The sequence below is a fragment of the Rhea pennata genome, chromosome 21, assembly GCF_028389875.1.
Source record: "Rhea pennata isolate bPtePen1 chromosome 21, bPtePen1.pri, whole genome shotgun sequence".
In the NCBI taxonomy this organism is placed as follows: domain Eukaryota; kingdom Metazoa; phylum Chordata; class Aves; order Rheiformes; family Rheidae; genus Rhea; species Rhea pennata.
Genome location: NC_084683.1, coordinates 8,557,206 through 8,571,707, shown reverse-complemented (window position 1 = coordinate 8,571,707; position 14,502 = coordinate 8,557,206). Strand labels below are relative to the sequence as shown.

The 14,502-nt window shown below is 61.3% G+C and overlaps 2 protein-coding genes across 3 annotated transcripts; one reads left to right on the top strand and one right to left on the bottom strand.

Moving 5' to 3' along the window:
• Nucleotides 1–713: 713 nt before the first annotated feature.
• ZSWIM9 (zinc finger SWIM-type containing 9) lies at nt 714–4,908 on the bottom strand. 2 transcript variants are annotated; one of them, XM_062593021.1, is made up of 2 exons: nt 4,066–4,908; nt 714–2,234 (listed from the first exon to the last, which is right to left on the bottom strand). In XM_062593021.1, the coding sequence occupies exons 1-2, from the start codon at nt 4,311–4,313 to the stop codon at nt 875–877; spliced, it is 1,608 nt and encodes a 535-aa protein (XP_062449005.1). In that variant the 5' UTR covers nt 4,314–4,908; the 3' UTR covers nt 714–874. The 2 variants fall into 2 exon arrangements, with proteins under 2 accessions (XP_062449005.1, XP_062449006.1); XM_062593022.1 differs by having other exon boundaries at nt 4,230–4,908.
• A 1,438-nt stretch (nt 4,909–6,346) lies between these two features.
• Nucleotides 6,347–13,301, top strand: LOC134149790 (serine/threonine-protein kinase SBK2-like). Its single transcript, XM_062593028.1, has 4 exons — nt 6,347–6,401; nt 8,079–8,228; nt 9,647–9,849; nt 11,160–13,301. Exons 2-4 carry the CDS (start codon nt 8,081–8,083, stop codon nt 11,862–11,864), a joined length of 1,056 nt encoding a protein of 351 aa, XP_062449012.1. The 5' UTR covers nt 6,347–6,401; nt 8,079–8,080; the 3' UTR covers nt 11,865–13,301.
• The last annotated feature ends 1,201 nt before the right edge of the window (nt 13,302–14,502 follow it).

The window sequence follows — 14,502 nt, the reverse complement described above, 5'->3', positions numbered from 1 at the left end:
GAGGTGTGGCTCAGTTCCCCCCTACACACACACACCGGCCATATTGGGAGGTGTGGGCTAGCCCTGGCCGTAGCCCGCACGGCGTGCTGGGAGACCCCCCCACCCACCCCGCGGCGAGCTGGGGTGTCCGTGTAGGGTGTCGGTGCGGCGCGGGCCCGAGGTGTCAGGACAAGCCGGGCTCCCCGCAAAAGCCAAGGAGCTCCCCGAGCCGTCAGTTGTGTCAGAAGGGCGCAAGGCCCACAGCCCAACATCACCCCATGCGCGGTGTCACCCCACACATGGCATCACCCTGGAGATGGCATCAGCCCACACACACCCAGTCCCTGCTGGGCGTGACACCCCTCGACGATGCCACCCAAACTGGAACAAGCACAGTGTCCTGCCAAAAGCGCTGCCTAGGGTCTGGCTGTAGGCACCTGCTCCATGCATGTGGGGTGACACAGTTACAGGAACCCCATCAGAGACACCCACTCTGCGTGCCCAGGCTACAAGCATCCAGTTACTAGGATCTGCTCCATGCACCCAGGTAACACGGTTACAGGCACCTCATTACAGGCATCTGCTTCTTGTGTCCAGAGGGACATGGCTACAGGCACCTGATACCAGGTATGCACTCCGTGCACCTGGCACAGAGAGACTGATGAGCACCCTCTCCATCCGCCTGCACCTTACCCATCCAAGCACCCAGGGTAAACCAAACTGGGAAGAAAAGGTCCTTGGTGGCATCTAAAAGGCCTTTTATTGTGGGGGGGGGAGGAGAGGGGAGAGTCTAGGAAGCAGCTGCCCCCAAACCCCACCATGGGCAGCATCGTCCATGTCCCGGCAACACCCACATGTGCTCACCTGCCTGCCATTCACCCTGGGATGCAGGGCGCTAGGAAGCATTCTGCCCCTCGAGGCCCAGGGGCAAGGGTAGCAGCCCAGGGTCATAGAGGGGCTGGCCAGTCCACAGACGGGCGGCAAAGACATGGCGACAGGGCCGCCGACTGGAGACGTAGATGGAGCAGCTGCAGGAGGCCAGGTCAGGGCTGACCACGAAGGAGCAGCCACCACCATGGAGCAGGAAACCATCAGGCACCTCATCAACATGGCAGTCAGCGTGCTTGGCCAGCCCCAGCTCCTCGGCCACAAGGGCTGCGCTTTCAGGCGGGCAGGTGGCCCGGTACAGGTCCGAGACTCGCTCCTCATTGAGGGCGGCCACCTCCACCCGCAGAGCCTGCAGGTCCAACAGCCCCCGAACGCAGGCAGCCAGCCCCAGGGGTGGTCCTAGCACCGAACAGAGCTTCTGCCGATGGAAACTCATGTGCTCAAGGAAGGGGCAGTCGCGGTTGCGCTCGAAGGCCCAGCACTCAGCCCACATGCCCTTGTTGTGGTGCCACGTCTCCAGGTAGTACTGTAGGAAGGCAAGGGGGGCCACATCCTCCAGATCACTCAGGTACTGGCTGTAGACACGGGGTGAGCTGGCATTGGCCATGTTGTGCAGCAAGTTGAGCACTCTGTCCTCCTTAGGGGCAGCGAGCTCGCGTGCCTTGCGGTAGAGCGCCTCAAGCACCTGGAGACGGCAGATCTGGACACGGGCGCAGGGCAGCACCTCCTCAACAGCGTCCAGGTCCGTGACGCCCACTCCTACCGTCAGGCACCGCACCTGGAGCTTGATGTCCGGGGCGCTCTGCACCAGCGAGGCCACAATGAAGAGGACGAGGTCGGGCACGCCACGGCGGGCCACACAGTAGGCACACTCCCGTCCACGCCCGTTGGCATCCTCACAGAGCACGGAATAGAGGTCAAACTCACCGTTCACACAGGCCGCTCGGTCCATGTAGAGGCAGCGGGGGAAACGCTGCACCAGGCCTCGCATGTGCGAGGTGGCCAGGAAGATGCTGTTGAGAACCGCCACATCCTCCTGGAAGACAAGCTTGACTTTGGCCCCCGGGTCACTCTTGAAGAGCCCGTCCAGCTGGCTCAGGAGCTCACACATCCCCTTGTCCTTGGCCTTGCTGTAGTCCTCCAAGTTCCAAACCAGGTCGGGTGCCAGGAAGCGCTTGGAGACGCTGTTGGTGATGCGGATGGGTAGCCCCATGCTGGCCTCTAGCTGGTGTCTCTTGAAGTAGTGGGCAAACTCCACCTCGGAAAGGCGGTGGTTGTGCTCCAGGCTGGCCTCAATTACCACCAGCCGGTCCTTCTTGGGGCCCAGCCGCAGCGTGACCGAAGCCGGGCAGTCGATCTTCTCGCTCCTGCAAGCACACAGGAGGGTTAGTGTGGATGGGCAGGAAGGGAACTGACTGGTGCACAGTCGGATCAAGGCTCAATCAGGATGGGTGTCACCCAGGGGATCATGACAGCACCATCCTCATGCCAAGGTTGCTGCTGCAACAAAGTACCAGGTTCTTAGGGCACAGCAGGGCTTCCCCAGTACATCAGACTCCTGGTCCCTGGCACAGTGCAGTGTCATGAAGTGTCCAACACTGTTCTGGGGTTGGGAGGGAGGACTGCAGTGCAGCACCGTGCTGGAGGTCCTCCCAGGGGAGTGCAGAACAACAGGAGGAGGCCCCACCACACCAGTGACACAATGCACATGGGGCTGGGGGTGCAGCACTGGGCAGTGCACTGCAGGGCAGTCCTACAGACCCTTCCTGAAAAACAAGAGTGCCCAGCAGTGCAGCGTAATGCCAGCGGCCTGCTCATCGGAAGCAGCGTAGTGCAACCCAAGGCTGGAGGCTTGTTCCCAGCAGTGTAGCGCAACCCAGTCCCGCCCAGTGCAGTGCACTGTGCTGCTGGAGACCTCTGCCAATGCAGTACAGTGCAATGCAATAGTGGAGGCCCACCCAACCCAGTGCAGTGCAGTATAACGCTGCAGGGCTGTTCTGCGACACTGCAGGTTCCCACCACCCACTACAGTGTAATGTGCCAAGGGAGGTTCCTGCTACCCAGTGCAGCATAATACAATGCAACACTGGAGGGTCACACAACCCAGTGCAGTTGCAGTGCAACACTCGATGCTCCTGTCACCCCGGGCAGTACAATATTAGCAGCTCCTGCCACCCTGTGCAGCGCAATTTAGTGTAACACCAGAAGCTCCCAACACTTGGTGCAGTGCAAAGTGACACCAGAGGCTCCCACTGCCCAGTGCAATGCAACACGACACCAGAGGCTTGTGCCACCCAGGGCAGTGCGATGCAATATGACACCAGAGGTTTGTGCCACCCAGTGCAACGCAGTGCAATGCAATGTGACACCAGATGCTTGTGCCGCCAAGCGCAGTGCAATGCAAAATGACACCGGAGGCTCTCGCCACCCAGGGCAGTGCAACGCAATGCAATGAAACACCAGAGGCTCTCACCACTAGTGCAGTGCGATGCAATGCAATGCCAGAGGCTCTTGCCACCCAGCACAATGTAATGCAATGTGATGCCAGAGGCTTGTGCCACCCAGAGCAGCACAATGCAATGCAACAAAACACCAGAGGCTCTCACCACCCAGCGCAGTGCAATGAAATGCAACACAAGGGGCTCTCGCCATCCAGTGCAGTGCAATGCAATGCAATGTGACACTGGAGGCTCATGTTGCCCAGGGCAGTACAATGCAATGCAACGAAACACTACACGCTCTCACCACCCAGCACAGTGCAAAGCAATGCGATGCCAGAGGCTCTCACTGCCCAGCACAGTGCAATGCAATGCAATGCTGGAGGCTTTTGCCACCCAGTGCAGTGCAATGCAATGCGATGCCGGAAGTTCTTGCTGCCCAGTGCAGTGTGATGCTGGAGGATCCCACCACCCATGGCAGTGCAATGCAACGCTGGAGGCTCCTGCTGCCCAGTGCAGTGCAATGTGTTGCTGGAGGCTCCCGATGCCGTGTGCAGTGTAATTCAATGCTGCATCCCCTCTCCACCAGTGTAGTGCTATGCAATGCAGCACCAGCAGTTCCCCCCTCCACAATCCAGCACAACCATGCAGCCCACTCAGTGCAGTACAGTACAATGCTGGAGGACTCCCCCGGTGCAGCCCCAGTGCCTGATGCAGTGCAGCACCATGCCACAGCCCCCTCCCAAGAGCCCGCACTCACAGCCGGTTGCGCTGCACGGTACTCTGGCCCACGTAGGTGCCACTGTGCTTGCAGATTAGGCGGACGAAGCGGAAGCGCAGCGTCTCAGCCAGGCTGGGCTGGGTGTGCAGCGGGTGTCGCCGCAGCGAGACAAGCGGCTTCAGGCTGGCGATGATGAAGAGCACCTTGTGGCGCTCGCACCACTCGTCGAAGAAGCAGCTGAACTCATGCCAAGTGTGGAACTCCCGGCCCAGCCCCAGCTCACCCATGGCAAATCTCAGAGGGCTCAGCTAGACCCAACAGGAACCACGTGGCCCACACCAGCCCCAACTTGTCTTGAACGGACCCAAGCAGCCCAAGCTGGGCCCAACCAAACCAAACCAAACGAAGGTGGACTCTACCGGACCAAGCCAGAGCTAACCGGACTGTACCAGACCTGTCCAATCTTGACCCAATCCAGCTGGATTGACCTGGATCTGACCAGACCAAGCCAGATCTGACCTGGTTGGACCCGACCAGACCCAGCTCGACCCTAGAAGATTGAGCTGGACCTGGCCAGACTGAGCCCAACCTGACTGGACCAAGCTGGATCGAACCAGACCAGGAGAAGCCGAACCCAGCCGGCCCGGGCCAGCCCTGACTACAGTGGGCCGGCCCGGGCCAGCCCTGCTTGATCTAGAAACGGCACCGAGTGGCACGGAGCAGCAGCCCCCGGCCCGGCCCAAGGACCGAGCCGCCTCGTCTCCGCAGTATGGGCCGCCTTGGCACGGTCTTGGCCCGGTTCCGGCACCAGTTCTAGTCCCGGTTCCCGGGCTCGGCTCCGGTCCCGGCTCCGGCCCCGGCTCCGGCTCCGGCCCCGCCGCGCGCCCCGGCCTGGGGCTGCCCCGCCCCCTCCCGTTCCCACAATGCCCCGCGCCGCACCGCCCCGACGGAGGCCTGGAGGGGTTGTAGAGACGGACAATTCCCCCCGACACCCTCCCCCCGCCGGATCACAGATTCCCCTTCCTTTTCCCCACCAGTCACAGACCTCCCCCCTAAAAGGGCCCCTCCCCTCCAGACAAGCACCCCCACATTGGGGCTCCCTAGACAAGCTCACCCCCCCGACAAGGACCCCAAATAGGGATCCCCCCCTCCAGACAGGGACCCCCTAAAAGGACCCCAATAGCCCACCCCCCCCCCGACAGGACCCTGTAAAGGGACTGTCCTGCAGGGACCTCAAATAAGGACCCGCTCCATGGGATGCCCTAAAGGGATCCCAAATAGGGACAACCCCCCTGACAGAGACCCCCTAAAGGGACTCACTATGGGATCCCCCAAATAGGAACTCCCCCCCCCTCCATGGAGTGCTATACAGAACCCCTCCAGATAGGGAACCCCTGACACATGTTCCCCCCCCAGTCCCTAAAGGGACTCCCCTGCAGGGACCCCAAATAGGGACCCCCCCCCAAAGGGACTCACTGTAGAAACCCCAACATAGGGACCCCCCAGCACAGACCCCCTAAAGGAATTTGCTATAGGGATCCCCAATAGGGACCCCCCTCCCTAGGATGCCCTGAAGGGCCCCCCAAAATGGGACCACCACATGTGGCCCTATACAGACACACCCCCCCCCCCCGACAGGGAACCCCTGACACATAGACCCGGCCCCATGAGACCTCCTAAAGGGACCTCAAATAGAGACCCCCTCATGTGGCCTTATACAGACCCTCCTCAAGCCCCCCCCCCCCCCAGATAAGGACTCCCAAACAGACCCCTGAGACAGGGACCCACTTCAACAGGAACCCCTTAAAGGGACTTGCTACAGGGACCCCAAATAGGGACCCCTCAAAGAGACCCCCCCATTGGGCTCTATACAGCCCTGCCCCCCTCCCCAGACAGGGACTCCCTGACACACAGACCCCCTCCCAACACAGGGACCCCCATGGACAGCCCCCCTCCCCAAATGCCAGCCTGTCCAGTCCCTATGCGCAGACCTACGCGCGTAAGCTGGCGTGCACCTAAGCAGCTAGACATGCATGTGCCACGTGCACACACACACCCGCGGGCCTGCCTGCAGGCTCACCGGGCCACGCGAGCGTGCACCTCCCCGGGCACAGGCGTACACCGCACCCCTATGCTTGCGCTGGCACGTGTGTGCGTAAATGCATGCTGCCCCACTCCCCAGGTCCAGGAACTGGGGGAGCCTCCTGTGTGGTCCTGGACATGGAGCACCCATGGGTGCCCCCGGGAGCTCCGCCCACACAGGGATCCAGGGGGCCTCTCGGGGGGGGGGGGGGGGGGAACGACTAAAAATAGCCCCACGCAGCGGCGGCTGCTGTTCCTGGATTGGGACAGCAGGACTGGAGCCGTGGGGGCAGGTAAGGCCAGGAGGGGCAAATCAAGTTTGGAGGGGCAAAAGAGGGCTGGGGGGGGGGGCAGCTAGGACCCAAGGGGCAAATCTGAGTGATGGGTGCAAATCTGGGCTGGGGGTGGGGGGATCAGATAGGGTCGGGGCAGGGAGAGAGCAAATCTGAGACGGGCAGGGGGCAAGAAGGGCAAGGGGGCAAATCTGGGCTTGGCAGGGGGACAAATCGGGACAGGATGAGGCAGGTGGGGCTGGGGCAGAGGGGTAAAAATCTAGCCTGGAAGGGGGGCAGTTAGGACCCAAGGGGCAAATCTGGGCAATGGGCATAAATTTGGGCTGGGGAAAATCAGGTAGGGCTGGGAGGGGGGCACAAATGTGAGCTGGGGGAGAAGTGGGACTGGGGGGCAAATTCCAGTACATCCAGAGGGCAGTTGGGACTGGGGGGAGCACAGATTGGGGTAGGGGGGACAGCTAGGGCTGGAGGCCAAATCTAGGGCTGGAGGATAGGTCGGGTTTGGAGTAGGGGGAAAATCCACTTAGAGTAGGGGCAGTTAGGACCCCACAGAGCCTCCTGCGCAGCCAGGATGCCTGGGTCCCCTCTGGACCCCTGGGTGTGGGGGGGACAGTGGAAGGGATGGCAGAGGGTCAGGACACCTGGGTCCTATTTCAGAGGTGTTACTGGATGGGCAGGCAGGAAGGGCCGAAGAGGAGGGTCCGGGTGCCACTGGGTGCCCCAGGGTGTCCATGCTGTGCCTCATGGTGCCCATGATATAGGGTGCCCCATGGAGCCCCATGGTACCCACAGCGTGGGGTGTCCCAGCGTGTCCGTGGTGAGAGGTGTTCCAGTGTCCATGGTGGCCTTGGGTGCCCATGCTGTCCCTCTGGGTGCAGCAGGGTGCCCATGGTGTAGGGTGCCCAAGGGAGCCGATGGTGTGGGGTTTCCCAGAGTGCTCCATGGTGCCCATGGCTTGTGGTGCCCTAGAGTGCCCACAGGTGCCTATGCGGTAGGGTGTCTGTGCTGTGCTCCAGGGTGCTCCACAGTGCCCATGCTATTCCCCAGAGTGTCCCAGAATGTCCATGGTAAAGGGTGCTGAGGGTGCCACATGGTTCCCATACTGTGCCACAGGGGGCCTCAGGGGACCCATGGGGTGCCTGTCCTCTGCTCCAGGGTGCCCCACAGTACCAATGGGGTGGAACGTCCCATGTGCCACATGGTGTTCATGTTGTGCCCCCGGTGCCTCATGGTGCAGGCAGCAGCCATGCTTTGAGTGCCCACAATATGGGTGTTCTCAGCATCTGCACTGTAGGTGCCCACACTATGGGTGCTCATGCTGTGGGTGCTCACCGTGCCCGCCTGCTCCATGGTTGCTCATGTCATGGGTGCTGGTATAGCCTACGCTCCGCATGCCTGTACTGTGGGTGCTCGCTGTGCCCTCAACATGGGTGCTTGTGCCATGGGTGCTCTCAGCATCTGCGCTGTGAGTGCCCACACCATAGGTGCTCATACCATGGGTGCTCGTGCTGTGAGGGTTCACAGTGCCTGCTCCATGGGTGCTCATGCCATGCATGCTAGTAGAGCCCACGCTTTGCGTGCCTGTGCCATAGGTGCTCACAGTGCCCACACCATGGGTACCCACTTGATGAGTGCTCATGACACCCACGGCATGGATGTGTGTCCCTGTCCCCACAGCCATGGCACGGGCACAGTGGCTGGACGAGCTGGCAGCACTGACGGCGCAGAACCTGCCCTGCCTGGAGGTGTCCGAGACCTACCGGGTGCTGGGGCTGCTGGGCCAGGGCGCCTTCGGCCACGTGGTGCTGGCTCTGCATCAGCAGCGGGGTATGGCCAGGGTGTGATGGGGATGTGTTGGGTGCTGCTGGGGAGTGATGGGTGCTGCTGGGTGCAAGCCCCCCAATAAGCCCTGCCGAATGTGTGGGCAAGGTGGAGTATAGGGTCTGCTGGGGATGTGATGGGGTCTGAAGGGTGCTGCAACCCCCAGGGACCCACCCTGCCCCCAGCCCTGAAATTTGTGGTTAAAGGCATATGCAAGAAGTGTAAAGGGCTACAAAGGGTGATGGTGGGGTGAGGGAATGTGATGGGTGCTGAGCTTTCCCCCTCGCCCCCCATCCAGGACCTCTCAGCCCTGAATTTTATGGCCAAGCAGGGCATGGGGGAGCACGGGGCTGCGACAGGGGTGAGATAGGGGAGAGAGGTTGATGGGGGTCAATTGTGGCACAAGTGGGGTGTGATGGCAGGGGGAGGGGAGGTTGACAGGTTCTGCCCCTCCTTCCCCAGGGTCCCCGCTGGCCCTGAAGGGCCTGGGGATACGTGTGAGTGCAATGAGGTGTGACAGGGGTGTGATTAGGGGGTGACAGGTAGAGGATTAGTACTTGGGGTGTTAGGAGGTGTGAGTGGTATTGAAAGGGATGTGATGATGAGCTGTGTGGCAAGGGAGGTTGATAGGAGTGTTTTCAGGGGTGATGGAGGTGTCACAGGGTATCACGGACTCTTCGCACGCACCCACCCCTAGGGACCCTGCAGTCCCTAAAGTTGGGACCAAGCAGGGGTGTACGTGGGTGATGGGGGTGTGCCTGGGGGTGAGCAGGGGTGTATGAGAGGGATCTGATCGTCTCCTTGGGGACCCTGCTGGGACCTCTTTGGCCTCAAGCAGGGTACTAGGGTGTGCTTGACTGTTAAGGGGGTGTGATGGGAGCATGATGGGTCCCCCCAAAGAAGCCCCAGAAGTTCATGGCCCAGCAGGGCATGAGAGGGTGGGTTCAGTGGGGTGTGACGGGAGTGTGATTGGTGCTCATGGGGGTCTGAGAGGGGTGTGATGCATGCACTGAGGACCAGGAGCACTGGGTACACTGGGGTCATTGGGGACTAGGACCACTGGCAGCATTGGAACAGGTTGCCCCGAGAGGTTGTGGAGTCTTCTTCTCTGGAGAGGTTCAAAAACTTGGCTGGATGCAACCTTGTCTAACATGCTCTAGGTGACCCTGCTGGAGCAGGGAGGTTGGACTAGAAGGTCTCCAGATCCTGGTTCCTTCCAACCTCAACCATTCTGTGATTCTGTGATGGGGGGAGGTTGACAAGGGTGTGAGCGAGGGCAATGGGGCTATGCTGAGGGCATGATGGGCTCTTTGCCACCTCCTGCCCTGACCCTGCTAGCCCTGAAGGCCAAGCACAGGCAGTACGGTGCAATATGGTTTGATAGGGCTGTGATGGGCTCCTCGCCACCCCCACCTCCTCCCTAGGGACTCCACTGGCCCTGAAGTTCGTGGCCAAGCGGGCAGGGGGGCTTGAGGCCTTCCTCTCGGAGTACTGCATCGCCCTGAGCCTGGCGGCCCACCCCTGTGTGGCGGGTGCCCTGGGCATCGCCTTCCAGACTCCCCGGCACTACGTCTTCGCCCAGGAGTTCGCCCTTGCCCGAGACCTCTTCTCCATCCTCCAGCCTGAGGTTGGTCCCAGTGTTGGGGGGCACATTGTGGGGGGGGGGACTGGGGGACTCGAGGGGGTGAAGGGGCTGGGGACATTGTGGGGTGGTCACTATGGAACTGAGGGACAGCAGAGCTGGGTGCATGAGGGGCATGGGGGCCATGGGAGCTGGGGGGCCTGAGGGTGCTGGGCCCAGTGGGGGCACTGGGGAGACTGGAGGTGCTGAGGCTGAGGGTAGTAGGAGGACTGGGGGGGGGGCAGGAGGGCTGGAGCACTGGAGATCACTGGGGTTCTGGGGGCACTGGAAGCAGTGGGGGGCTGAGGCTGGGGGCAGGAGGGCTGGGGGTGTTGCAGGGGATTGAGAGAGAAAAAGAAGAAGAAGAAGATTCCAGGGGGTCTAAGAGTGAAACAGGTCAGGGAGGGGCTGGGAGAAACTGGGAGCACTGCAGGACATCAATGCATGGGCACTGGAGGCACTGGGAGCACTGGGGCCCAGGGGTTGTGGGGCATAGGGGCATTTGAGTGCAGAGGCACTGGGGGCACTGGAGGCACTGGGGGCACTGGGAGCAATGGAGGACAGGGGAATCAAGGGCACTAAGTGCACTGGGGTGCTGGGATACTGCGTGCACTGGCAGCACGGGGGCACTGGGGCCCAGGGCTGCAGTAGCACTGAGGGACCAGAAAATCTGGGGCAGTATGTGCATGAGGGTGCAGGGACAGGGTGCACCAGGGGCACTGAGAACCAGGGGCACTGGGCAAACTGGGACAAGGGACACTGGGGCACTGGGTGTACCAGGAGCACTAAGAACCAGGGCATTGGATGCACTGGAGAATGGGAGCACTGCGTGCACCTGGAACACTGGAGACCGGGAGAAACGAGTGTGCTGGAAACCAGGGGAACTGGATGCACTGGGTGCACTGGGGACCAGGGACATTGGGTACACTGGGATCATTGGGGACTAGGGCCACCGGAGCACTGGTGACCAGGGGAACTAGGTGCACTGTTGACCAGGGGCTCTGGGCACATGGGGGACTGGATGCACTGGGTACACTGAGTGCAGTGGTGACCAGGGGAACTAAGTGCACTGGGGACCAGGGGCCCTGGGCACACTGGATGCACTGGGGACCAGGGATACTGGGTGCATCTGGAGCACTGAGAACCAAAGGCACTGAAGTACTGGGTGCACTGAGGACTTGGGGCACTGGATGCACTTGGCTCAGTGGTGACCAGGGGAACTGGGTGCACTAAGGTAAAGGGACACTGTGAGTGTGGGGGGCTGTGTGCAGCGGGCACCACTACCGTTCCCCGGTGCCACAGCAGGGCTGCTGCAGGTGGGGGTGCCCGAGCTGCGAGTACGGCGCTGCGCCCTGCAGCTGGCCAGCGCCCTGGACTTCATGGGGGCCAAAGGGCTGGTGCATGGCGACGTCAAGCCCGACAACGTGCTGCTGCTGGACCCCGAGTGCTGGCGGGTGAAGCTGAGCGACTTTGGGCAGAGCCGGCCGCAGGGCCGCCCTGTGGAGCGCCCACCAGCCCTGCTGCCCTACACAGCGCCCGAGCTCTGCCGCCTGCCGCCGAGCCGCCAGCTGCCTGCCCAGCCCAGCCTCGACGCCTGGGCACTGGGTGTCCTCCTCTTCGTGGCCCTCACCGGCTACTTCCCCTGGGCCACAGCCACTGACCGCCACTACAAGGCTTTTGAGCGGTGGCTGCGGGACCCAGGAGGGCGGTGGCCCTGCCCGCCCCGTTGGCAACGCTTCAGCCCACCTGCCTGCAGCCTGCTGCGGGGGCTGCTGGCCCCCGAGCCAGCCCACCGCAGCCTCCCGCGTGCTGTGCTGCCCATTGTGCGGCAGTCCTGGCTGCAGCCAGCCCCCGTGGCTGCCCCAAAGGCCACCCTGGTGGCCCCAGGGGCAGCCCAGACAAGGGCCCCAGAGAGGGTTCCAGCGGTGGCCCCAGACATCACCTTGGTGGCACCAGAGCAGGTCTCAGCAGTGGCCCCAACAGAGTCAAGCCTCCTGGATAAGGCGGGTGGGGGGCTCTGAGCTTCACCCCAGCTCCAGTGTACCAGGGTAGTGGAGGAGAGGGTGTGGGGTGGGCAGAGGGTTTGTGAAGGAGTGTGTGTGTGTGCAAGGGTCTGTGTAGGAGGAATGTGTGAAGTGTGTGAAGAGGTGTAGGTTTGTTTGTGGTGTGCGTGTGTATACAAGGGTGAGCAGGCAGGGTTGTGTGTGGCATTATGCACGTGAAGAATAAGAAGGTGATCAAGAGTAGTCAGCATGGATTCACCACGGGGAAATCAGGTTTAAGCAACCTGATGGCCTTCTACAATGGGATGACTGGCTGGGTAGATGAGGGGAGAGCAGTGGACCTTGTGTACCTTGACTTCAGCAAGGCTTTTGCCACTGTCTCCCATAACATCCTCCTAGATAAGCTCAGAAAGTACAGGATAGATGAGCAGACAGTGAAGTGGATTGAGAACTAGCTGAAAGGCAGAAAGAGTTGGGCTCAGTAGCAAGGAGTCTAGCTGGAGGCCTGTAGCTAGTGGCATCCCCCAGGGCTCAGTTCTGGGTCCCATCCTGTTCAACTCATTCATCAGTGACCTGGATGAAGGGACAGAGTGCCTCCTCAGCAAGTTTGCTGATGATACCAAGCTGGGAGGAGTGGCTGATACACCTGAGGGCTGTGCTGCCATTCAGAGAGACCCAGACAGGCTGGGGAGTTTGGCGGAAGGGAACCTCATGAAGTTCAACAAAGGCAAGTGCAGAGTCCTGCAGCTAGGCAGGAACAACCCCATGCTCCAGTACAGGCTGGGGGGCTGCTGGAAAGCAGCTCTGCAGAGAAGGACCTGAGAGTGCTGGTGGATGACAAGTTGACCGTGAGCCAGCAATGTGCCCTTGTATGTAAGAAGGACAGTGGTATCCTGGGGTGCATTAGGAAGAATGTTGCCAGCAGGTCGAGGGAGGTGATCCTCCCCTCTCCTCAGCCCTGGTGAGGCCACATCTCAAGTACTGCATCCAATTTTAGGCTTCCCAGTACGAGAGAGACACGGAACTACCAGAGAGAGTTCAGCATAGGGCTACTAAGAGGATTAAGGGACTGGAGCTGCTCTCCCATGAGGAAAGTCTGAGAGCACTGCAGCTGTTCAGCCTGGAGAAAACTGAGGGAGGATCTCACCATTGTGTCTAAATATCTTAAGGGAGGGTGTAAAGAGGACAGGGCCAGTGGTGCCCAGTGATGGGACAAGAGGAAATTCTGTTTTAGTGTAAGAAGAAAGGTGACTGAGCTGGCAGAGTTGCCCAAAGAGGTTGCGGAGTTTCCTTCTTTGGAAATATTTAGAAACCCTCTGGAAACAATCCTAGGTAATACACTCTAGGGGACCCTGCTTGAGCAGAGGGGGTTGGACAAGATGATCTCCAGAGGTCTCTTCCAGCCTCAGCTGTTCTATGATTCTGTGATACCCGCAATACAGGTGTGATGCTCTTCCCAGCTTCAACTCCTTCCTTGGGGACAGCCCTGGGCTCCTAGAGCACCACTGGGAAATGGGTGGCTAGAGGGGTCCCTGGCATCCCGTTCCCACCCTGGGGGCTGCAGGCCCCTCTGGGGACTAGGCCTGACCTCACTGGCCAGGCTATGCCTGGGGACAGGGCCTGGTGTCACACTGGTACCCGGGAAAGAGCTCAGTGTCCCTCCCAGTGTCTGGTGTCCAAAAGGGTCCAAGAAAGAACCCAGTGTCCTCCTGGTGTACTCCCCTCCCAGAACTGGCTGGAGCCACTCCAGTGGCTGGAGAAGGGTCCAGTGTCCCCCCTCTGTGGCCAATGTCTCTACAGTGCCTCAAGGAAGTGCTGGGTGTCCCTCCAGCATCACTCTCCAGTGATCAGGGAAGGGGACCGCTGTTTCCCTCACCAGTGTCCAGTGTCCCCCAGGTGCATGGGTAATCCCAGTGTCCTCCACTCAGTGCCCAGTGTCAACCACAATGTCCTCCCTGGATGTCCTCCTGGTTTCCTCGTGTCCCTCTAGGTGTCCCCTTGATCCCCAGTGTCTCCTCTCCCCATTAACCCCAGTCAGTGCCTGCCCAGTGTCCCCTCCCCAGTACGTGATTCCCCCTCGGTGTCTGTTCCCCACCACCACCACTTAATTCCTCCTCCATGTACCACCCCCAGCATCCCATTCCCCCCCCCCCATACTCGGTGCCCCCCCGGCACGATTCCCTCTCAGTGTTCCCCCCTACCCTGGCACCCACTGTCCCCCCACGGTGCCTGGTCCCCCCCCCCCCCGGCACACAATTCCCACTCAGGGCCCAGTGCCCCCCCCCAGCACACGATTCCCTCCCAGTGTCCCCCCTCCGGCACCTGATGCCCCCCTCCCGGTGCCCAGTGTCCCCTCCTCCCCCCCGACACACGATGTCCCCCTCCAGCGCCCGGTATCCCTCCCCCCGGGGCACACGACTCTCCCTCAGTATTCCCTGACCCCCACCCCCGCCCCGCACACAATATCCCCGCCCGGCACCCGGCCCCCTCTCCGGCACATGATTCCCCCTCGGTGCCCCCCTCCCCCCTTCCCTCCCCCTCCCCCGGCACTCGATGTCCCTGCTCGCTGCACTGTGCCTGCCCGGGTTCCCACCCCCGCCATCGAGGCCCGCTTTCGCGTGCAACCCCCGATTACCGCCCCTCAGCCGGCGCCAAG

Coding starts and splice junctions, on each gene's coding strand:
- ZSWIM9 (XM_062593021.1), bottom strand. CDS start 4,313: ATGGGTGAGCTGGGGCTGGGCCGGGAGTTCCACACTTGGCATGAGTTC. Junction 2,235..4,065: donor ACCGTGCAGCGCAACCGGCT/GTGAGTGCGGGC, acceptor GTGTGCTTGCAG/GAGCGAGAAGATCGACTGCC.
- LOC134149790 (XM_062593028.1), top strand. CDS start 8,081: ATGGCACGGGCACAGTGGCTGGACGAGCTGGCAGCACTGACGGCGCAG. Junction 8,229..9,646: donor GGCTCTGCATCAGCAGCGGG/GTATGGCCAGGG, acceptor CCTCCTCCCTAG/GGACTCCACTGGCCCTGAAG. Junction 9,850..11,159: donor TCTCCATCCTCCAGCCTGAG/GTTGGTCCCAGT, acceptor GGGCTGCTGCAG/GTGGGGGTGCCCGAGCTGCG.